The 23,384-nt window shown below is 36.5% G+C and overlaps 1 protein-coding gene and 1 pseudogene across 1 annotated transcript; both read left to right on the top strand.

The window, feature by feature from the left end:
- The first annotated feature begins 1,533 nt into the window (after positions 1 to 1,533).
- Positions 1,534 to 4,159, top strand: LOC120204249 (putative receptor-like protein kinase At4g00960). Its single transcript, XM_039204367.1, has 7 exons — positions 1,534 to 2,405; positions 2,491 to 2,637; positions 2,738 to 2,859; positions 2,992 to 3,202; positions 3,276 to 3,513; positions 3,588 to 3,735; positions 3,825 to 4,159. The coding sequence occupies exons 1-7, from the start codon at positions 1,571 to 1,573 to the stop codon at positions 4,155 to 4,157; spliced, it is 2,034 nt and encodes a 677-aa protein (XP_039060298.1). The 5' UTR covers positions 1,534 to 1,570; the 3' UTR covers positions 4,158 to 4,159.
- A 17,642-nt stretch (positions 4,160 to 21,801) lies between these two features.
- LOC120204039 lies at positions 21,802 to 23,094 on the top strand (annotated as a pseudogene).
- Positions 23,095 to 23,384: the final 290 nt, after the last annotated feature.

The following is a 23,384-nucleotide window of genomic DNA, read 5'->3' as shown; positions in this document are numbered from 1 at the left end:
AAATATGCCATAAAGACCAAAAAAAAAGTGTCAAACAAATTTGATAACTTATAAATTATTAATTTACGGCAAATCGGTTGAAAAGTTTGCGTAAGAAAAGTCAATGAGAGGGACGAATGTAACATTCTATTTACGAGTGAATTTATAAATTATTAATGGTTGAAAATAATTATTAAATTTTAGATATTACAGAAATAAATTATCAACAAAAAATAGAAAAAATACTTAAATTATATGAAAATTTAAAATTTTCAACACATCATTTCCAACCAAAATTAAACTCAACAATCAACAAATACCTCGATTAAATAGATTAAAATGGGTTCGGAAAGCTCACTAACGGCGGACGGATGAAACCGGCGACGACAAGATAACCCATCGATTGGGTTTGGGCGGATGACGACGGTGAGTCCAATGGTGTAGACAGTGAGGCGAGACGATGGCCGAGGCGACTAGAATCGAAGCAAAATCGTGCGACGGCGGCAGCGAGGGTTTCGAAGAAGCTTCTTCGGCTTCTCCACGACAAACGATGACTCCTTTCGACAAATTGACAGAGGGGTTTTGGACGCGGTGGCGTGGCGCTTCGATTCGAAGTGGCGGTGATCTGCACCGCCGACCGAAGCATAGAGCGACGAGGTGGGCTGCCGAACGATCTCTCTCTCCATGCGATTAACAGCGGCCTAAACAGGCGATCTAAGGGTCGGGGTTGGATCGCCACTCGTTATTGAGTCCGATGGCGATGACGGTACACTCGACCGCCGATCGGAAGTGGCTGACCGGAGGGGCGATGGTGGGGCCGTTTGGGTTTTCGTGGTCTTGGTTTTCCAACACACAGGGGTTTTCTCATGGGATAATCCAGGGTTAAGTCTCTATACTTCCAACAGGTTCCAAAACTGAGTTGCAGACTTTTAAAAATTTGCAATTTGTTCTTCAACTTTCTTTTAATTAAATTTTGGGGTGTTATAGTCGAGCGACGTAAACAACCATCCACGAATACAAATAGCGTATCCAAATCCAATCTGATGGTCAAAAACAAGAAAGATCAGCATAATTACAAATAAGCATCATCTTGATAAGTTATTACGATATCAAATTCAACCCTGAAAAAAAATAAACTAAAACAACAATCAATTAGACAAAAATATACCATAAAGACAAAAAAAAGTGTCATAAACAAATTTGGTGACTTAATTGTAACTTAACGTATTAAATTTAATTAATTATAATTTGATAAATCATATATTTAAATACTTTATTATTAATATAGTTTAAACTTGTATGAAATTTATTTTTGGGTTTTCATAGTTTAATTTTAAATAAAATAAAAAATCTGATATTTATGTAGATTAATTTTTTTCAATTTTAAAATCATAAAGCATATTTTTCATATTTTACAATGACGTATATGGTTTACAAGAAAAATCAAATCACGAATTCCTAACCATAAGAAGGGTAGGAACAGTACTAGTTAGCCCAAGAGTACAAGTAAATGTGGGTAAGACATAGTCGCAGGTGAGACAGATGAATTAAAGACTTTAAGTTTCCATTCAGTTTTGCTTGAAGTTTCAAAATGTGGGTTAAACTTAAAGCTGTTTCTTCAATTCTCTCCTATCTGGTTATCGGCATCGGCCTTGTTGCCGCCGCCCCAAGATGCTATGACACTGGTAATTTTACCACAAACAGCACGTATGGCAATAACCGGGACCTTCTTCTCGCTTCACTCCCATCTAATGCCTCTGCAAACGGTGGATTCTTCAATACCACTATTGGTCAGGGCTCCGACAAAGTTTACGCTCTTGCTATGTGCAAAGGAGACTCTACTCCAGAGAAATGTTTTAGCCTCGTCAATGATACAATCCACGAGCTCATGGCAAATTGTCCCAACCAGAAAGAGGCCTATTCATGGACAGGGGATTTCTCTGTTGTGCACTATGCAGATCACTCATTTCTCGGAACCTTGGAGCTAGAACCCTCTAGCGCAGTATATAATACGGGAAACATCACATCGAACTTAACCGAATTCGATACGGTTTGGGAGAGTTTGATAAAAAATGTGATGAGGAAGGCTTCCAACGGTTCTTCTAGTCTCAAGTATGCAACTGGTGAAGCGGAGCTTGGAGCATTCCAAACGATATATTCACTAATGCAGTGCACTCCAGATTTATCGGAGCAGGATTGTGTCTCCTGCCTAAGGCAATCTGCAAATTCCTATGTAAGTTGTTGCCATGGGAAGCGAGGAGGTGTTGTTGAGAGGCCTAACTGTTTATTCCGCTGGGATATGTATCCCTTCTATAGACCCAATGCTTCTACAACGGCGTCTTTGTCTCCACCAGCCTCACCTTCTCGTCTTCCACCCCCAGCTGCTAGTCCTCCGCCACAGTCAGTGGACTCCGAAATCATAAAAGGTAAGTACCGTTCTGCAAGATGCATGCTGAACATTAGTCATTATAATGTTGTCTAAAGTTACTTACAATGTTCTTGCTTGTATAGAAGGGGGAGGCATTTCATCCCGAACATTAGTCATTATAGTTGTTCCCAGCGTCACCTTCATCGTAGTGCTTGTAATACTTGGAATTGTTGTTCTTCCCATGAGGATCAAGAAAAAGAAACAGAATGATCAAAGTAAGTTAGCCTATGATTTTATTTTTGTTTTACTGTTGTAGTCTTATAACAAAAGATAATTCACTAATAATCAATCCTTTGCAATGTTATGTAACTTAAATTATTCTTTGTTAACCTGCAGATAACAAGATGCACGTTGAATCGTTGCAAATCGATTTTCATGCAGTGAGAGCTGCAACGGAAAACTTCTCCGATGCAAACATGCTTGGACGAGGTGGATTCGGTCCTGTTTATAAGGTAATTTAAGACTTGCTGTCTGAAAATTTCCATCATCTCAAAGAAAAAAGACGGAATGAATATGTGACAGCGAATACTAGGAAATAATAGTTGTTATTTTCCCTCATTGTTCCTTGTTCCGAATTCTATCAGGGTAAGCTTGAAGATGGACGAGAGGTAGCTATAAAGAGGCTGTCAGTAAATTCGGGCCAAGGAACACGAGAATTCAAGAACGAAGTCATGCTATTGGCGAAGCTTCAACACAGGAATCTGGTTAAGCTTCTTGGTTTTAGCTTCGAACAAAAAGAAAGGGTTCTAATCTATGAGTTTCTTCCCAATTCAAGCCTTGACAACTTTATATTCGGTACCGTTTCAATCTTTCTAAACTGCACATATTGAACATGCATTCTAGTCCTATAATTTTACGACTTTTGCAGATCCAGTGAAGCGATTACTACTAAACTGGGACAAGAGGTACAGAATTATAGAGGGAACAGCCAAGGGAATGGTTTATCTTCATGAAGATTCTCAATACCGGATCATCCATCGGGACTTAAAAGCAGCCAACATATTATTGGATGAAGAGATGAATCCTAAGATCTCAGATTTTGGAATGGCGAAATTGTTTGTGGTTGATCAAACTCGAGCCGATACGAGCAAAATCGTCGGGACCTAGTAAGTATTAAAAATGATGAGATTTTATATCTAGTTTGTTACATTTATTCATTGAAATGTATTTGTATATGCAGTGGATACATGGCACCAGAGTATGCATGGCATGGTCAATATTCAGTTAAATCTGATGTTTATGCCTTTGGAGTGTTGGTTTTAGAAATCATTAGTGGGCATAGAATCAACAGCTTCACCAACCAAGTAGGAGACTCTCTGCTTACTCATGTAAGATCTCCATACTCTGGTTATGGTATATATAATGGAATAGATGTTGCTAAAATACAATGTAAGTTCATAACGTCGAACATTTGCAGGCATGGAGAAACTGGAATGGAGGGACTTCTTTGGAATTTGTTGATCCGATTCTGAGGGATGGATCGAGAAGCGAAATAATGAGATGCATCCATCTCGGGTTGCTTTGTGTTCAAGAAAACATTGCTTATAGACCAACCATGGCCTCTGTGGTTCTCATGCTTAGTAGCTATTCCATGTCTCTTCCGGTTCCATTGAGACCTGCATTTTCTATGAATACCAACACGGAGACAGCAACGATGTCTGATTCATTGCTACTCTTTAATCAATCTGAAAGAGAAGCCATCCAAGACTCTGTCAATGAGGCTTCTATTTCGGAACTAGATCCTCGATGAAGTTCGAATAAATACTTGCATTGCACATCTTCTGTACTTTATGTTTCTGTATGATTTGTTACGAAATTCAGTGATAAATGCATGATGATTTGAGCACTGGAACATCCTTGTTGACTGATTCAACCCCATTTCTGAAGCTACAGCTTTTATTCGTGTCTTTGTACCAAAAAAGAAATAGAAATTCGATCGTTATTGATGCTGAATCCTTGTTTCACTGGTGATGGTGATGGGAGTGTGGTTAGGTGACGTGATCGGTGCAGCATATTGCGCGTGTTTTTGGTGTTGAATTTGGTAAGCTGATATTTCGGGTTAATGCTGTGGCTGTCTTTTAGACGTTTCTAGGGTAAACTCTAATCACAATCACATAACTTTGGGTCATTTTCATTTTAGTTATTGAAATTGAAAAACTTTCATTTGAGTTACTGCCATTAACAAAAAAATTTATTTCTATCTGTCGGAACCGTCTTTCGGTTGGACTCCGGAATTAGGCTTCGACTTGGATTAAATGGTTAGGAGTCGCCATCGATCATTTATTTTAAAACAAATGGGTTGATCGGATACCCTATTTCTTACCTAATCTACGTATTTCCAAAGATGTGTCGGATTCGGGAGTCGTTTAGGGTTAACACCTTTAAATTGCCCTTTCGGTACTACGCAATTTCCAGTTGTTTTAAATTAAGAAAATTGTAATTTAAAATTAAAAGGTAAAAATACGATCAAAAACTTACTACTGATTGATTGAAATACCTTTAAAGGATGAAAATATTAGAAGAGAAAAAAAAAACGAAAATGACAAAATAAGGTAAAGAAAATAAAGGTAAAAATGAAAACATGAATATATATATGCAAAAGGAAAAAAATAAAGAGAAAATAAAGTAAAATAAAAGGAGCAAATAAAATGCTTATAAATAAAGTATAAAAAAATGAAAAAAATAATAAAAGATAAAAGATAAAAATAAAAGATAAAACAAAATGAAAAATATGAAATATAATAATGATAATGATGAAGTATATATAATAATGATAGTAATAATAAAAAAATGAAATAAAATGAAAATAAAAGAAACTAAATAGAATTATGGAAAAATATAAAAAAATAAGTAAATATATATATAAGACCGTGTAAAGAAATATAAAATATACATATATATAAATAATAAAACAAAAATAAAATAATAATAAAAAAATATATACATAAATAAATATGCTTTGTTAAATAAAATAAATAGAGAAAAGGGAAAATAATTAATTGCAAAAAGAATATATATATATATATATATATATATATATATATATATTTATATACGTATAAGGGACCGAATTGAAAGAAAACCAAAGCAGCAGGTCGAATTTGAAAGCTAATCGAGTTTAAAAATCGTATTTGGGGGTTAAAATTGAATTTTTCAAAACAGGAGGGTCAAAAAGTGCAATTTACCCTTTATGAAAGCCAAAACACGCGGGTCTAAATCCATTTGGGCCGGGTTACAGGTCGATTCCATGGGGACTATAAATCCCATTTTCACAAACAACATTTTATTATTTCCCTTAACCTAAAATGGATCAAAACGAGAGGTTCAAAAATCTCTGAAATGTTCTTCATTTCTGAAGAACTCTGGTTCCCGGTGTTCATCGAGAACCCAGAACTCGGCCATACTCCACCGCGTCGGTGACAAAATCCCAACTTTCCACCACCATTCGAAATCCCGTTCCATCCTTGTTCTAAAAATCCCAAAAGTTTTTGCAAAACAGCCTCAGGGGAGAGTAAATCGGAGTTTGAAACTCTCGAACTCTCCCCCTTAGTTCATCGGCTCCTTTTCTAAAAAAACCTTTCGAGTTTTTACAAAAATGAGCACAAATAAGCACTCCCACAAACGCATGCAACCGACAAATCGGAAAAGGTGTGGTTTTTTACCTTTCGTTCTTTTCGAAAAATGAGACAAAATGCTTCGATTATTGCCCGTCCTTATCATGTAATTTCTCGGTATATTTTGAGTATGAAATTCCTTGTATTTCTACTGTAAAAATCCCCCTTTACATGTGGTGCTGCTTACATTATTTTATAGTAGAGATAAGTCCTATTTTTAGGAGTTTTACTCCGAATAAAAATGCTAATGTGTGATGTTGGTTGCTTTGTTGTCTTCCTGGGTTGTTGGCGAGGAAAACGATCGGCTGTGTGGGGTGAGACGTGCGGCGCAAGACTCGACTTGGAGGAGTCTTCGGGGGCTTGCTACGGTGCTGGTGAGGCTTGGAGGGATTAGGGTTTCTAAACATACCCTAACTTGCAACTTATCATGGAGCCCAGGTGCTTTGGGTCTAGGTTAGGCCACGTGTGATATGGTTTTGAGCCTTGTCCCTGATTTATTAGTCTTAGACCTGTACAAAATGTAACAAATATGTGAATATGTATACAACATATGTAATAAACTATATCATATAATATAAATTATAATTTAAATATATTATATAATATTAAAGGATGAAATTTGGTGTCTTCAGCTGCCCCTCTTTGCTCATTATCGTGTAACAAAAATAGAGCAAAAATTAAAAGACACAAATGTCATCCATATTAAATGTCCTCTAAAATCCGATGTTGAAACTGGTTTGTCAATCACGAAATGACTCCCTCGTCTTGAGGTTGAATTGTAAATGGCTCATTAGTTGCGAAGTCGGGTCCATCTTGAATTGAAGTCGCAATTCAGAATTTGAATCGGAATGTGGCTTCTCGTTGTCAAATTATAGTCAACTATGGTCTTCTTTTCGGTTTAAAGACCTTGGGTTGAAAATTCGACTGGAAAATAATTCTTTAATCTCACCAAGTGGTTGATAGGCACTCAAGCTGAATGAGATCGAACTTGAAAGGTCTTCATTGACAGTTAATTTTTCTCTACTTAAGCTATGCTGCAAATGATGTGCCTTTGAGCTGAGTGTAACTGAACTCGAAGGTTTGGTGTTTCAAGAGAAACATTTTCAAAGGTTTCCTTTTTTCAAGAGAAACAATTTCAAAGGTTTTTTGTGTTTCAAGAGAAACTGTCTCAAGGTTTTTTCCAAGAAAAAAAGTTTTTTGTGTTTCAAGAGAAACAATTTCAAAGATTGGTGCTTCAAGAGGAACTGTCTCAAGAGAGACAAAACTTTGTTTCAAGGGAATCTGTTTCAAGAGAGACAAAATTTGTTTCAAGAGAAACTGTCTCAAGAGAGACAAAACTCAGTTTTAAAAGAAATTGTCTCGAGAGAGACGAAATTTGTTTAAAGGAAAACAGATTCAAAGATTTTGTTTCAAGGGAAACTGTCTCAAGAGAGACAAAATTTGTTTCAAGAGAAACTATCTCAAAAGAGACAAAATTTAGTTCCAAAAGAAACTGTCTCGAGAGAGACGAAATTTGTTTAAAGGAAAACATATTCAAAGATTTTGTTTCAAGGGAAACTGTCTCAAGAGAGACAAAATTTGTTTTAAGAGAAAATGTCTCGAGAGACAAAAAAAATTTTAAGAGAAAATGTCTCAAGAGAGACAAAATTTGTTTTAAGAGAAACTGTCTCAAGAGAGACAAAACTTGTTTTGAGATAAACCATCTCAAAGGTGATCGATAATCTGTTTGTTCATGCATGTTAAAGAAATCCTTTCAGAAGCTTTAATCGTTGACTTAAATAAGTCAAATCTGCGGATGACATGTTTGTTGTGACACTAGATCACTTCATTGGGCACGATATCCTTCTCCGCGAAGTTGAAATCGTGGATGGCTCATTCGCTGTGAAATTGAGCTTTTAATTGGATGTTTTTCGTTGTGAAGTTCAGATCCACACTTGTAAATTGCACTTCTTTTGAGTTCAATACCTTTCGCTAAGAAGTTGAAATTGACTCTAGCATGAATCTGCAAAATTATGCACATATGTGATGCTATGGATGTGATGCTCTTATGTATACGAAAAACATGTTAGTTTAGGGTTTTGATAGAAATCTCAATCCCTGGTTGTCAGTCTTGATGACTCTTGATGCTGGAATCTTGGATTCTTCAATATGCTTAAAACAAAATGTTGATCTGTTAAGGGAATAATTGCATGAGCAGTCTTTATTCTCTCGGTTTTTCTTCATTTTCACTAGGGTGTATTCTTGTAAACCTCAACCTAAGACAATTTATTTTTCTTGCTCTAACAAATTTCACCGCAAAAATTAGGCTTCTCCTGCCCCAGTTTCAATCTTGAGCTTCAGAGAGATATTCGTTGATTTCCAAGACATGCTTACAGAGAACTCATCTTGTTTGAAAATGTTTTTTTTTAATGTTAAAAATTTTGAAAAATATCAAAAGGAGTTTTGAAAAATATTGCCTCCTTCTAGGTTTCACAATTGAAGCAAATCATAAAACAAGAGTTTATTGGATATCAAAATAATCAAATTCTCTTTTAAGCTTTGATAGCTGCAAATCTTTGACAAATATCAAGACCAAAAAGTTTGTTTAGAGGTGGGTTATTATGGTTTGTTTCATCGATTCGATCATTGCAAAAACCATGGCATGCCTATCTTTCTTGATTTGATATTTTGATCGGAGGCGAACAAAATGACACAACTAGCAAAATCAATGCCTAGACCTTTCAGAACACTTCTGTTTCAGTTCTCTGAAATCTTCCATTTGTTCAAGTTTTGTAAGCTCCTCTAACAAAGGTAGTGCAGAAATATCGGTCTAAAAATGAGATTCTTGAGTGCTCGTGTGTATTTGACTATAACAGATGTTTCTTAACTCCCTTAGTCTATTTTTACCGAAACTCCTTATTTAAATTTGCCATTAAATGGCTAGCTGGATCCATAAAGCTGGGGCGTTTTACCAATTTCTCTAGAGGGATAACTCAATATGTAAATACCTTTATCAGGCTAGCTGAATATTATCCATAAAGCCGGGACGTTTAACCAATTGCTCTAGAGGGACAACTCAAGCTTTATTGTATATAAATAATATTATAATGTGGGTATACGGGTCCAATTTCTTAAGTTTGTTAAAAATAACCTGTTATAGTCTAGGTGTTTTTGAAGGCCAGAAAATCTCATCGTTAGAGTTCAATTCCCAAGCAACTGACCTAAACTAGATTCACCTACTTGGCCATTCCATCTGAGAAGATCATGATCATCATTGAACGCCTTAAACAAAAGTATAATTAGTTTTGCAATCTCATGTGCTAGTTGCCCCATTCTGTTCACTCCTAACACATATTTGAATACCAAACCTTTGATGGACTTTTCATGAGAAGAGAAAACTAGCTCAGTCCCTGTAAGAGAAGAGCATGTAGTCTGATGTATCTTTTAAATTAGGACCAAGGGATCTTTGTTTTGCAGGGTTCAATCTTGTCATTTGTTAAAGATTTACAACCTCAATTATTAAAAAGATTTTAATTAAGGTGATATTCAAGGAATTCAAGATTAAAATTTGCTCATTTCCTCATAAGGAAGTATTTTTTTTAAAAATGTTTGAACGTCAAGTGACTTTTGAACATAAGAAGCACAAAAGAAAAACAATTTCAAACAAGATGAGAACACATCAAAACTCCTGATGGATGCCCCAATCAACTCGATCAGAATGCCTTATTACACATTAAAAGTTAATGCCCTTGAATCGATCAGATCTTGGACCTTACGTTTCAATGCCCCACAGTTCTCAGTGGTGTGCCCTGAGCTCCCAATATGATAGCTGCATATGGCATTAATATCATGGCCTTCAGGATATGGGGCCTCTCTAGGTTTGGATTGAACCGGATTCACAAGATTCTTCTCAACTAGCGTTGGAAGCAACTCCTCATATGTCATTGGGATTGGACTGATGCGAGTCTTTTTATGGAAGACATTATGGGGTCAAATCCCCAGATTAGTAAGGTAAGATTCCCTTTCATTCCTTGGTTCTCTCTGAGTTCATTTAGAAGTACCGCATGGTACGGCTGCAGTGGTTGAGATCGTAACACCTTTGTTAGCGTTGTAGGTGTTGACATTGTTGATCTCTCGCTCTTTGTTATTCATGGGAGGCTTCTCACTGGAGTCCATTCCCTTAATTTTTCCTTATTTTATAGCTAGCTCGATTATCTCACCAGCCATAACTAGATCTAAAAAACTTCCCGATGTGATTGCCACCAGGTGCCTGAAGTAAGGTGTCTTCAGGGTTTGTACAAATAACTTCCTGGTTTCCTTTTCATCTAAAGGTGGATGAACTTGCACAGCCAAATCCCTCCATCACTGTGCGTATTGTCAAAAACTTTCATTGTGTTTTTTCTCCAGGCTTTGTAGCATAACCCGGTCTGGTCTCATATCGTTAATATGTTTGTATTGCTCCAAGAAAGACTTGGATATGTCTTTCTATGTCTTAATATGAGTTCGGTTGAGCTGGTTGTACCACCGGATAGCTGAACCGGACAGGCTCTCCTGAAAGCAGTGTATCAGGAGTTGGTCATTTCCCCCATATCCCGTCATCTTTCGACAGAACATAGTGATGTGGGATGAAGGATAACTATTCCCATCGAACTTCTCGAACTCAGGGACCTTAAACTTTGGTGGAAGCACCAAATCTGGTACTAGGCTCAGCTCCATTGCATCCATTCCATAATAATCATGGTCCTCTTGGACCATCTTCATTTGATCTTCTAACATCCTAATCTTCTCTTCCATCTTCTTTGCCTTATCCTCCTCGTCAAAATCCGGGATAGGGTAGTCATCCGGATGATTGTCAGTGTTGGTTGCGGAAGCTTATATATTTGCACCATATATGGATTTCCCCTTGATAGAATAAGAGTCCACTTGTAATCCGGGTAAGATCCTAGGTGAGACAACCACTTGTGGGGTTAGTAGTATAGTAACTCTTTCAGATGAACCTGCCCCTAGTATACTGGCTTGTTGGAGACCCGATAACTTGGCCATAATTTGATCGACCAAGGACTCCTAGTTCTTCTTGATGGACTCCAGGGCACTTTGACTGTTCTGAGTCATCTTATCCTCCAGTTCTTTCTACATTTTTGCCATATTCTCTTCTATTTGTATGATTATGGCCTCCATTCGCCTTTTTTTCAAGCGGTTGTTATGCGGATGGGGTGTGTCCAACGCTTGAGGTGGTGTATCCAGTATTTATTCCTTTATTTTGAAGCATTCTTTCGTTAGTTAATGTGAATGCAAAGAAAATAACAAAATACAAAATATGTCTAAATGCATGATGCATGAAATGTCCGAGGCATTGATCCAAAAAAATATACCTGTTATTATGAATAATCCTTATTGGGGACAAAAGTGTTTTATCTTTTAAGAGACTAAAAATATCATGACAGCTTCAAACATGCTGACTAGTCTTATGCGTTCGTCGATCACCGATTGAATAATCTGTCGAACTGCTCTGGCTTCTCTAGATGAACCGTTCAAATATTGAGTTGCTTTTTGTACTGGCCCATGAAGTCTTGAATGATTGCATCTCGGGCATTTATCTTTTGTTGAGCATGAATACGTCATCGGAGCCCCTAACTGATAGGAACTATATAAAGTTCATTTGTCTACTTCTTGAATTCGTCAGCAATGGTCTCCAATTTCAGCTATCATTTTTCCATTGTTGCCTTTGAAGAGACTCCCAAGATCAGTAACCTTCATCTTGCCCCTGCAACCTCTGTCAGTCAGTTCTTCCAAGATAGACTTTCATTGTGCTTGATGTAGAACCGATTTATTCTGAGTCCTTTATAACGCAACAGAGTGATATACTCTTCAATTGTGGGCGCCACGTCTTCGGGATTGAATGTGACACATAGTCGCCTTGTAGACTGTCCTCTGTATTTTTATCTCTTGTATTACAACACCTTTGTCCATTAATTTAGATTTTTGTGTATAACAAACGCTTTTTAAGGATCAATAGCCTCTTGTTATGATGCAAATGCTAGAAAAAAAAACAAAGGCAAAAAAGTTAGTAAAATAAAAATAAATAAATAAATAGAAGAATGAAAGAAAAAAAACACAAAAAAGACATGGTTAGGGTAAAAATGTCCTAGGTTTTGGAATATGGTTTCGGGTAGGCTCTAATTCTCCATGGTCTCCCGTTTTAGGTTCTAAAAATGGTATCCGAGTTCTCCTTGCCGGTGCCCCCTTGGGCTTGTCAGACTCTTAGTCCTAAACCCATCACAGGCTTTTGTGGACTAAGTTAAACTCTAAAGGACACATTCCCTTATGCCCACACGGTGAATAAATTCACACGAAGACATAAGGTATATGAATCCCGAAGGCTACTTGTTAGGCCCATACGGTGAATAAATTCACATGAAGGCGTCTCTTTTACCCCCACTTAAAATAGGGTTCAGAGCTCATGTTTAGAGCCTTAGATAAAAATCTTTAAGGGCTGAAATCATTAGAAAACAGTTAGTACAACTATTTACTAAAAAAATATAATCAAAAGTAAGCAATAAGGATCAAAATGTTACCTTAAAATTTAAACTTACCCTTTTCGTTAAAAAGACAACTGGAAATTGCCTTAGCCTGACTCGCTTACCTGTCCCCAGCGGAGTCGCCAAGCTGTTGGAACTGTCTTTCGGTTGGGCCCGAAATTGGCTTTGACTTAGGTTAAATATGGTTAGGAGTCGCCACCGATCATTTATTTTAAAACAAATGGGTTGATCGGATACCTTATTTCTTACCTGATCTGTGTCTTTCCAAATATGTGTTGGATTCGAGAGTCAGTTATAGTCAAGGAAGGGTTAGCACCCTTGAATTGCCCTTTCGGTACTACGCAATTTCTAGTTGTCTTAAATTAAGAAAATTGTAATTTAAAATTAAAAGGTAAAAATACGATCCAAAACTTACCACTGATTGATTGAAATACCTTTAAAGGATAAAAATATTAGAAGAGAAAAAAATGAAAATGAACAAAATAAGGTAAAGAAAATAAAGGTAAAAATGAAAACCTGAATATATATATACAAAAGGAAAAAAATAAACAAACAGAAAATAAAGTAAAATAAAAGGAACAAATAAAATGCATATAAATAAAGTGTAAAAAATGAAAAAAATAAAAGATAAAAATAAAAGATAAAACAAAATGAAACATATGAAATATAATAATGATAATGATGAAGTATATATAATAATAATAGTAATAATAAAAAATAACATAAAATGAAAATAAAAGAAACTCAAAAGAATTATGGAAAAATATAAAAAATAAGTAAATATATATATATATAAGAACGTGTAAAGAAATATAAAATATACATATATATAAATAATAAAAAAATAAAAAAATATTAAAAATATATATACATAAATAAATATGCTTTGTTAAATAAAATAAATAGAGAAAAGGGAAAATAATTAATTGCAAAAAGATATATATATATATATATATATATATATATATATATATATATATATATATATACACGTATAAGGGACCGAATTGAAAGAAAACCAAAGCAGCAGGTCGAATTTGAAGGCCAATTGAGTTTAAAAATCGGATTTGGGGGTTAAAATTGAATTTTTCAAAATAGGAGGGTCAAAAAGCACAATTTACTCTTTATGAAAGCCAAAACACGCGGGTCTGAATCCATTTGGGCCGGGTTACGGGTCGATTCCATGGGTACTATAAATCCCATTTTCACAAACAATATTTTATTATTTCCCTTAACCCAAAATGGATCAAAACGAGAGGTTCAAAAACCTCTGAAATGTTCTTTATTTCTGAAGAACTCTGGTGGTCGGTGTTCATCGAGAACCCAGAACTCGGCCATACTCCACCGCGCCGGTCGCCGTGGGCAGGCGCTGGCCAGCGTACGCCGGCGAAAAAATCCCAACTTTCCATCACCATTCGAAAGCTCGTTCCATACTTGTTCTAAAAATCCCAAAAGTTTTCACAAAATAGCCTCGGGGGAGAGTAAATCGGAGTTTGAAACTCTCGAACTCTCCCCCTTAGTTCATGGGCTCCCTTTCTAAAAAAAACTTTCGAGTTTTTACAAAAACGAGCACGAATAAGCACTCCCACAAACGCATGCAACCGACAAATCGGAAAAGGTATGGTTTTTTACCTTTCGTTCTTTCCGGAAAATGAGACAAAATGCTTCGATTATTGCTCGTTCTTATCGCGTAATTTCTCGGTATATTTTGAGTATGAAATTCCTTGTATTTCTACAGTAAAAATCCCCCTTTACACGTGGTGTTGCTTACATTATTTTATAGTAGAGATAAGTCCTATTTTTAGGAGTTTTACTCCGAATAAAAATGCTAATGCGTGATGTTGGTTGCTTTGTTGTCTTCGTGGGTTGTTGGCGAGGAAAACGGCCGGTTGTGTGGGGTGAGACGTGCGGCACGAGACTCGACATGGAGGAGTCTTCGGGGGCTTACTGTAGCGCTGGTGAGGCTTGGAGGGATTAGGGTTTCCAAACATACCCTAACTTGCAACTGGTCATGGAACCCAGGTGCTTTGGGTCTGGGTTGGGCCACATGTGATATGGTTTTGGGCCTTGTCCCTGATTTGTTGGTCTTAGACTTATACAAAATGTAGCAAATATGTGAATATGCGTACGACATATGTAATAAACTATATCATATAATATAAATTATAATTTAAATATATTATATAATATTAAAGGACGAAATTTGGTGTCTTCACTATTATTGGGTTGTTTAACCATTAACGAAAGCTAACGTGACACGATAAAATAACCCTAAAGAATCGAACATTGTTTGCTCTTTCCTTCAATTAAACTTATTGAATTACATTATAATCTCTTCAAATCTCAATCGAAATTAGAAAATAATATTTTTATCCGTTAATGTTTAATTTGTTGAGTAGTTTGTGGCTATTTTGTGGTATTTGGGAGCTATTATATGCGGCTAGTTGCTACGTTTATCAATTTTTCCGAAGTAATTCCATGTTTACCGAGAAAAAAAATCTATGAAGTAATTAAAATCAATTAATCTAAACATTTAAAATGTAAATAAAAGCAATCTTAAATTTATAAACAAATAAATTAAAATAATTCCCATTTAATAAAGTAGATTAAGAAAAGTCAAAATAAAATTTGAAACTTTTTTGGTCCCCATTTAATGCTAATTTACGAAATGGCTTAATTGCTTTTTTGACAAAAAAAAGTTTAATTTAATAGTGGGTAAAGTACATAAATAGTTTCAAACTTTTAGGGCGCTTGTATTTTGGTCACCTAACTTTTAAAGCTTACAATACAATCATCAAACTTTTAGTTCACCTCCCCTTAGTTTTATCCGAGGTGACAATTACTTTCATTAACTCTCTTCTTTTCTCTTTCTTCTTCTTCTTTTTTCTCTTCCTCCTCGACAGCTAAATAACTAACTATTACCGAAAACTAAATAAATGTAAAAACCCAAATAGTATATACATAAAATAGTTAGCAAAAGAACTGTAGTTCACAAATCCATCGTCTTCTCCATATCGTCCAGACTTGATTCTTTCAGCTTTTTCAATGACTACATGGTACTCCTATAGCTCGAATATGACTTAAACTCTCAAAATTCTTCTTCTTTCTTCGTCGCTAAGTTTGACACCAGTTTTAACGCATCACTCGGTGATATCAATGACAATCATGTTGGTGTTAATCTTAACTCGGTTGTTCTTTTGGCCTCGGTTGATGTTTTGTTCAAGGGTTTGATCTCAAAAGTGAAAAAAAAATAACAGGTTGGATTGAGAACGATGATTCAACCAAGTAAGTTCAGATATGGCTTAGTTATTCATGGATTAAGCCTACAAGTCCTTTTCATGTTGCACAAATCAACCTGAGGAACCAATTTAAAGAATATTTGCATGGCAGGCAGATGTATTAAGCCACTTAAGGGTCAAGTGTATCCCGATATTTTGAAAATGATTTGGCCTAATGTGTTAAAGAAAATGAAAAATAATAAATTTTTAAGAAAATAATACTAAATTTTTAGACATTTTTTTTAATTTATGGATCCACCCTGTTTGCATGTTGATTTCTCGACTTCGAATGGAATCTATTCATCGATGCATATCCTCAACTATTGACATTTCAAAACATTCACCACTTCCATTGAATTAGGCTATTGTTTCATGTGTTTTCCATAGGATTCATCAACCATGAATGATCCTCATAAAACAGACTAAAGATTGGGAATATGTGGATTCTATTAGGATCTTTGAGTGGCTTTTGTCGTCGTAATATTATCAGTTTCGGTCATATGTTTCGTCGTAATGAGGAAGAAGGGTGTTAGACGAATATTTTTTTTTGAAATTTTTAATACAATATTTATAGGGTGATAGATTTAATTATTCTAAAAATAAATAATAAATTAACGGTTAGATTACAGTTAATAACTGCTATAACCATCGATTATGGTGAGGGTGGTTCAGGTACCTATGTCGTAACGTCCATTAAAAAAATTGTTAAGTGAAAACTTCTTTGTGGTTTTAAGTTCAATGGAGGGTGGTTCAGGTTCTGTCGAATTATGTTTCTTTGTTTGTGGATAACTTACCAAACTCTATTCACTGGAAAGGGTTATGGCAAATTGTGGGTCGTTATGGTGAGGTTCTGAGTGTGTATCTTCCGTCAAAGAGGAGTCGAGCAGGCTCTAGGTTTGGTTTCGTAAAAGTTGGCAACATGGTAGAAGCCAATAGAGTTAAGGAACGTTTGAATGGCCTTATGGTGTATGGTAGTCGCATCTCAGTGAGTTTTGCTAAGTATTCTTTGAAGGCTTCGAAGGTTAAATGTGCACAGTGTAAGATGTCATGGAAAGGTAAAACTGCAAATCCTTTAGCAACTGGTATTACTCAAACGAAGGAGGCTAGCCTTATGTGTGTGCTTCCAGAAAGGAAGTTGAGGGGTATGTGGATGAGGAGGAAGTAAGAAAGTTGAAGAGATGTTTGGTGGGTGTTATGGCTGGTGTTTGTAATGTTGGGAGTATTGTTGATAGACTACATAACTGGGTTTAGGGGATATCAAAGTACAAAGACTTCGTGGGAACTCTTTTCTACTCTCCATCGAGGATGAAGATCTTTTTATCATGCTTGAATACCTTCGGTGGTCTTACTTGAAGGAGATTTTCGTGGATGTTATGATTTGGACAGAGTCTTTTTGCCAGAAGGAGAGAGTTGTGTGGTTAGAGATAGAGGGATTACCGTTGCATTTCTGGAATGATGTCACTCTGAAAAGATTAGTTGGATTGTGGGGTAGATTTGAGGCGTTTGGAGATAATGTTAGTCATCATTTAGATTGTGAGAAAGTTAATATGCTGATTTCTACTTCTTCAGAAGCTCGGATTGATGAAGTTGTGGATGTAGTGGTGGAAAACAAAAAGTTTGATGTTTGTATCCTTGAAGTTAGGATGGTGGACAATTCATTAGGAAATCTATCAAAATTTGAAATCCTGAAGAAAACAGAGGTTGAGAAGGACGGGGTTGAGGTTGGGGCTAATATTACAGGTGTTTCACCGGTTAAAGATCATTTTTCGGTGGCTTCTGAGTTGGGAAGTTCTGATGGCATGATAGGGTCTCCTTCTGCTGGAATCCCTTGTGATGTCGCATGCTCTAGTTTTGGGAAACCGATTGAGGTCGAGTGTGGTGTCGAGGATGGTGGTCAGAATGCTGGCTTTCAAATTTCAGATCATTGCAATCACGTGGGGTTGCAAAGTTTGGATATTGTTGGGGTTGATACTTTTGCTATAGAGTCAAAAGTGACCAGTCCTATTGTAGATGGGATTTCAAAGTTGGAGGATAGAGTCTTGGTGGGCGCTTCTGAGGTAGTTTCGCCAGAGATAGAGCTTCTTTCAAGGATGGGATTAAAGTCTGAAACTTTATTGGATTCTCATAAAGATTTTAGGATGGATTCAGGTGGGAAGAGTGTCGATTTAGTTTTGGGTCCTGTTAACTCTTTGGAATTAGGTGACGTTAGTAAATCGAATATCCCTGTTAAAGAGAGTATTGGGGGAGTCTTAGAAGATGTGTCATGTGAGCCAGAAATGGTCTATAGGAATAAAAAGAAGGTGCAGAAATTTGGTTCTATGATGGATATCCAGGACTCTGTCCTATCGAAAGTGGAGAGGAATCGAAGAGATCGAGCGTTGAAGAATTCCAAGTTGAAGAAGTCTGATCTTGAAGCTAGTGAATTATCAGGTAGATCTATTTCAGATTCGGACTTGAAGAAAAAGTGGGATGCTGCGTTTGCTGAAGCGGAGGAGACTTTGTCAGTAGCGAAGATGCTTGGTATTACGTTTGTTGGGCCTGATAGGAAGGTTCTTGAGGAGTTAGTGTCGTTAGAATTGTGTTGAGGGTAGGGAGGGAGGTGTAGTGCAGGCATATTGTTCTATTGCATTTGATGTTTGAGGGAGGTCCTGGAGAAGATTAGCTATAGGGTTTTTTGTGGTTTTGTTTTGCTTTGTAGTGGGGGTTTAGGTTTCGGGATATTTTTAGTTTTTTTTCTAGAAAGTGAAAGTTCTATAGTGATTTTTAGAAGGGGTGATAGGGGTTTAAGAATTTTATTTGGTTTCTTTCGTTTGAGGAATGTGTCGTAGTTTTTTAAAGGTCCTGGAGTTGGTTTTTAGGGGTTATATGTGTTTTTATTTTGAGTTATGGGAGTTTAGGTCTCGGGAGAAATAAGTTTGTCTAAAGAGTGTTAGTCATTTAGCATCCTCGATATGAGTGGCTCGTGCTTTGCTTCGGAGGCTGATAGTTTGGTGCTCGGGGGTTTTCAGGTGGGGTGGTGTGTCATTTTTTAATCAATTATGCGTGATGGGCGTTTTTGTTTCCCATGTGTGTATTTGTTAGTGATCGTTCCATCTCGGAAGCTCTAAGTTTCGGTTCTGTCTTATTGGCCGGCTTTTAAATTTTTGTATTGGCAAGTGGAAAGGTTTGGTTGGTCGTGCCTTGATATTGGAGGGTCTAGGAGATGGTCAACTTTAGTTATTTAGTTTTATATTTATACGCACACTTCTGCTCTCCTCTTCTGACAAGTCTCATTGGTTTTCTGGCCATATTTTGAATGGCTTTGGTCGAGCATCTTTAACGGCCACTTTCTTGTGTATATTGCATTGGAGGTAGGAAGTGGAGTGCATGTGCGTGACTATTGGGCTGATTTTGATCGTAGTGCGCTGGTTTTTTAGTTGTTAAGCGTTGCGCAGGTGGAATTTTGAAATCCAAAGCATTGTGTAGTGGGAAACCAACGCATTTTACATTGCGCCATTTGTTTGGTTTTCATAATTTATTGGATGAGGTTAGTGGGGCGCAAGGGGACATTGTGGGGGGTGCCGTGCTCAGCTTTGGAGGGTGACCATGAAGACTTCTCAAAGTTCCCGAGGCAGTGCAAAGTGGAGGCCTTAAGCATTTCATTCAAAAGTGATCATCGAACTTGGGAATGGAATATTAAACTCGTTGAATTGTGTCATTTTCCTGCTGTAAGCTGATCTGGTGTTGCATGAGGTTCTTGGATAGGCTAATCCACGAAATCTTAGTTAAATCAAAGGTGCAAGTGTTATCTTAGTCATGGATATGAACAAGTTTAGAGCTGAATCGCATGAGGCATAGCAAAGCCTATGAGATAAGCTGAGTGTTCCACAAACGGAGGAATTCTCCAACAGCATAAACCCGGATCTTATTCAAGTTCGAAGTGTTAGAAACGACCATCTGTTATTCGTTCCAGTTGTTTTCTCTTCAGGCATCTTTCATGGCTCCTCAAGCTTTAATGTTTTTCCTGCTCATAGTGGTGCAATGCTAAATCTGGATTTACAAACGGATCAAGACCACAGGCAAATACTTCATGAGGAATTGTCATTTTCAGTGATTTAGCTGGTAGGGAAAGCAATCAGGACCCTAGGTTTATTGGGTAAGTCTTGTCAAATAATGCAAGGGCAAGCAACATATCTGCAGCCACGCAATATCTGAAGCCAAGTTATGGGAATTTGCAATTTGTTTCATCTCCACTTTATCAGAATGCTTAACTGGATTTCCTTTCTACAGCTTCCATCGGCATTTAGGAAATTGAAATTGTTTCTCACGATCATCAAAGTGTGCTGTCTCTGTTTGAGCTGATGTAGTCAACGTTGCCTCTTCGGATGGATTTGATATGTATCTTTAGTTGGTTGTAGTTCTTGCTTTGTTCGGTCGGTTGCAATGTTTTTCATTGGAATTGTCTCTATTCGCTTTTGTTGTCTCTGTAAGCCTGACTTTCGATGTTGGTTTTTTCTTTGTATTGGTCTTATGTAGCACTCTTTTCCTCCAATTAGATTAGGGAGGTTTTTAATAGGCCCATAAGTTGTTCTTCGTCTCTTGATTTTAATAAATCATTATTCCTATCAAAAAAAAAATAACTGCTATAACCATTATAATTATTGAACTTTTTTATTTATAATAATCTTGTAATTCTATTATCGATATTTTTTTGGATAATTTCATTTCATTACCCAAGAAAAGTAGAAACCTGCTACATAATCAACAATTTAACTCCTGCTACAAACAACAAAAGAAACAACCGTGAACCCCCAACCTTGAGAAATACCCCATTTCACACAAAGGGAATCGTTGTTAGGATCAACTCTGTTGATAGTCCATCCTTTCAGCCGAATCTGAATAGTTTCTTTGATGTCCTTCAACACATCACCCACCAGTCTAGCTTTGCCCCCAAAATGCCTACTATTTCTCTCCTTCCAAATGTCATACACATGACCAGTCCAAGCAAGCTTAAACACCCTCACAAGGAGAGATTTCCCTTTAAAACAGTTAACAGCCCATGCCAACTCTCTATCCCAGCAGCTAATCCTACGAGTTACACCACACAAAGTAAAGATATCACCCTACAACTCCCTCACAAAACCACAATCAAAGAACAAGTGATCCCTAGTCTCAACCTCAACACCACAAAGCACACACTTATCACTCTCAATGCTTAATCCCATTCTCAAAAGTCTTATCCGAGTAGGAAGCCTATTACCAGTATTTTATTGATAGGTTACAGTTCATAGTTTAGGTTGCAACTTAATTATTTATTAAATACATTAAAAGGTTTTGGTTTCCAAAAGGCTCAACCTAAATACCGAAAAATAAATTCAAATTTTATCCTTACAACTTAAAATATAAACCTCAAAACCGAAATTTTTAATAACAAACTTTACAAATGCTTAAAGGTCGCGCTCCTTTTGTTTCAGGTAACACTTGTTACCAGCGGCGGAAATAAAAATGAACTATATAGGCGGGAAATATGAGTGACGGTTTGAAAGAAACACGTGGCGCAATCTATTACGTTACTCTTACAACCGGATTTATAATAGGTCATTGTAATATAAACGGTTAAAGCACTTAACCGGTTAAATAAAAATAAGGTGCAACCTATTACATCACCATTGCAACCGGATTTCTTGTAGATTATTATAACATAAACAGTTAAAATCGTTATAACTTAAATGGTTAAAAAAAATTCAAGGCGCAATACAACCTGTTACGTTACCATCGAAACCAGATTTATTATAATATAAACAGTTAAAGCCTTATAACTCGTAACAGAGTTGCACTACACGTGTCCAACACAAACCAAATTAAAACATATTATACTTACTAATGTTCAAGATGAAACAAATCTTACAGTTAATTTGGATAAATTTGGAATCGTACTTCAGGAGAATGTGAACTCTCCTCAGAGAAGGAGCTATAGCTGAAATGACTATTAATGTCCCAACAAGATGGTCACTTGCAGAGATAAGTCAGCCTCACTGGGTTTTCATAGGAGCAGAATTGTTGGTGAAGCTATAGGCTCATGTTACTATGTTAATTTCCAGTGCACTCTAGCAGAAGGTAATGAAATTGCAGTTAAAAGGTTGTCGAAAACTTCGAGTCAAGGGCTGCTTGAGTTCAAGAATGAAGTCATGTTAATTGCCAGATTACAACATAGAAATCTTGTGCGGCTCTTGGGATGTTGCTTACAGAAAAACGAAGAGTTGCTTATATATGAATTCACGCCCAACAAGCCTTGACGTGTTCCTATTCAGTTTGATTCTTCAACATTTTGATACCAACATTATCTCATTCATAAACATAACAAATTTGAATGTTTACTTAGTCCATTTTTTCTCTTTTTCGAGATTTATCAGATTCGAGTTTAGCTGCACAACTGACTTAGAAGAAACGATTCAACATCATTAGAGGAACTGCCAGAGGTATCATGTATCTGCACGAAGATTCTCGCCTTAGAATAATCCGTAGGGACCTTAAAGCAAGTATTGTTTTACTTGATCATGAAATGAACCCGAAAATTTCGGACTTTGGCCTGGCAAAAATTTTCAGTGGAGATCAGAACGAAGCAAATAAAAATAGAGTAGTGGGAACATAGTAAGTCTATACATTCTTTCCATGATTATCGAATATACATTGAAAAACCAGTTTGGTTTTTGCAAATTTTCGATGATTATCGAATTCTGTTTTAATCATTGTCTCTTATGAACTAAAACAGTGGATACATGGCACCAAAGTATGCTATGGAAGGGCAGTTTTCTGTCAGGTCTGATGTTTTCAGTTTCGAAGTTCTTTTGCTGGAGATTATAACTGGTAAAAGGAATAACGGGTTTCATTTATTGGAACATGGTGAAAGCTTCTTGATTTTTGTATGTTCTCTCATCCGATCTTCAATGAATAGATAAATATGATATTATATACAAGAGGCTAATCCTAAGTGATGATTGTAGGCATGGAAACTATGGTTGAAAGGTGAAGCAATGGAGCTAATAGAATAACATCTTCTCAAGTCGAGTGTGCCGACTGAGGTGCTTAAATGCATTTAATTCGGCCTATTCTGCGTGCAAGCAGATCCGGTAGATGGACCAACCGTGGTAACCGTGGTTGCCATGTTGGGAAAGGACACCATAACGCTGCCTCTACCAGCAGAGCCTGCATTTTATGTTAGACGTATTGTTGCAGAACAAATTCAACCCAATGCAAGTGATAGAATCTGTTCTGTTATAAATAATCTATCAATTTGATCCGCATTTTAATTATAAATAATCATCTTCATCATTTGTTTAACGAACAGCGACCAAAGTAAAAAAAAAACTTAACATTATTGATCAAATTTGCAGAAAAATGTAGTTTGATGATCAAAACAGAAAATAAATAATAGTTCAATGACCATTTTGTTGAGAAATCAATATCATCCGACACCCAAATTAATTTGATATCATTGCTTACATCAATTTAGTTTGGTGAAGATGTCATTGTTTATCTCAATTTAATGGAGTAGGTGAAGTAAGTGGAGTAGGTGATAATAATGTAT

This window comes from Hibiscus syriacus, unplaced genomic scaffold, assembly GCF_006381635.1.
Source record: "Hibiscus syriacus cultivar Baekdansim isolate YM2019G1 unplaced genomic scaffold, ASM638163v2 tig00010533_pilon, whole genome shotgun sequence".
Classification (NCBI taxonomy): domain Eukaryota; kingdom Viridiplantae; phylum Streptophyta; class Magnoliopsida; order Malvales; family Malvaceae; genus Hibiscus; species Hibiscus syriacus.
The sequence above is the reverse complement of the archived record's forward strand: the minus strand, read 5'-3'. Positions and strand labels throughout refer to the sequence as shown.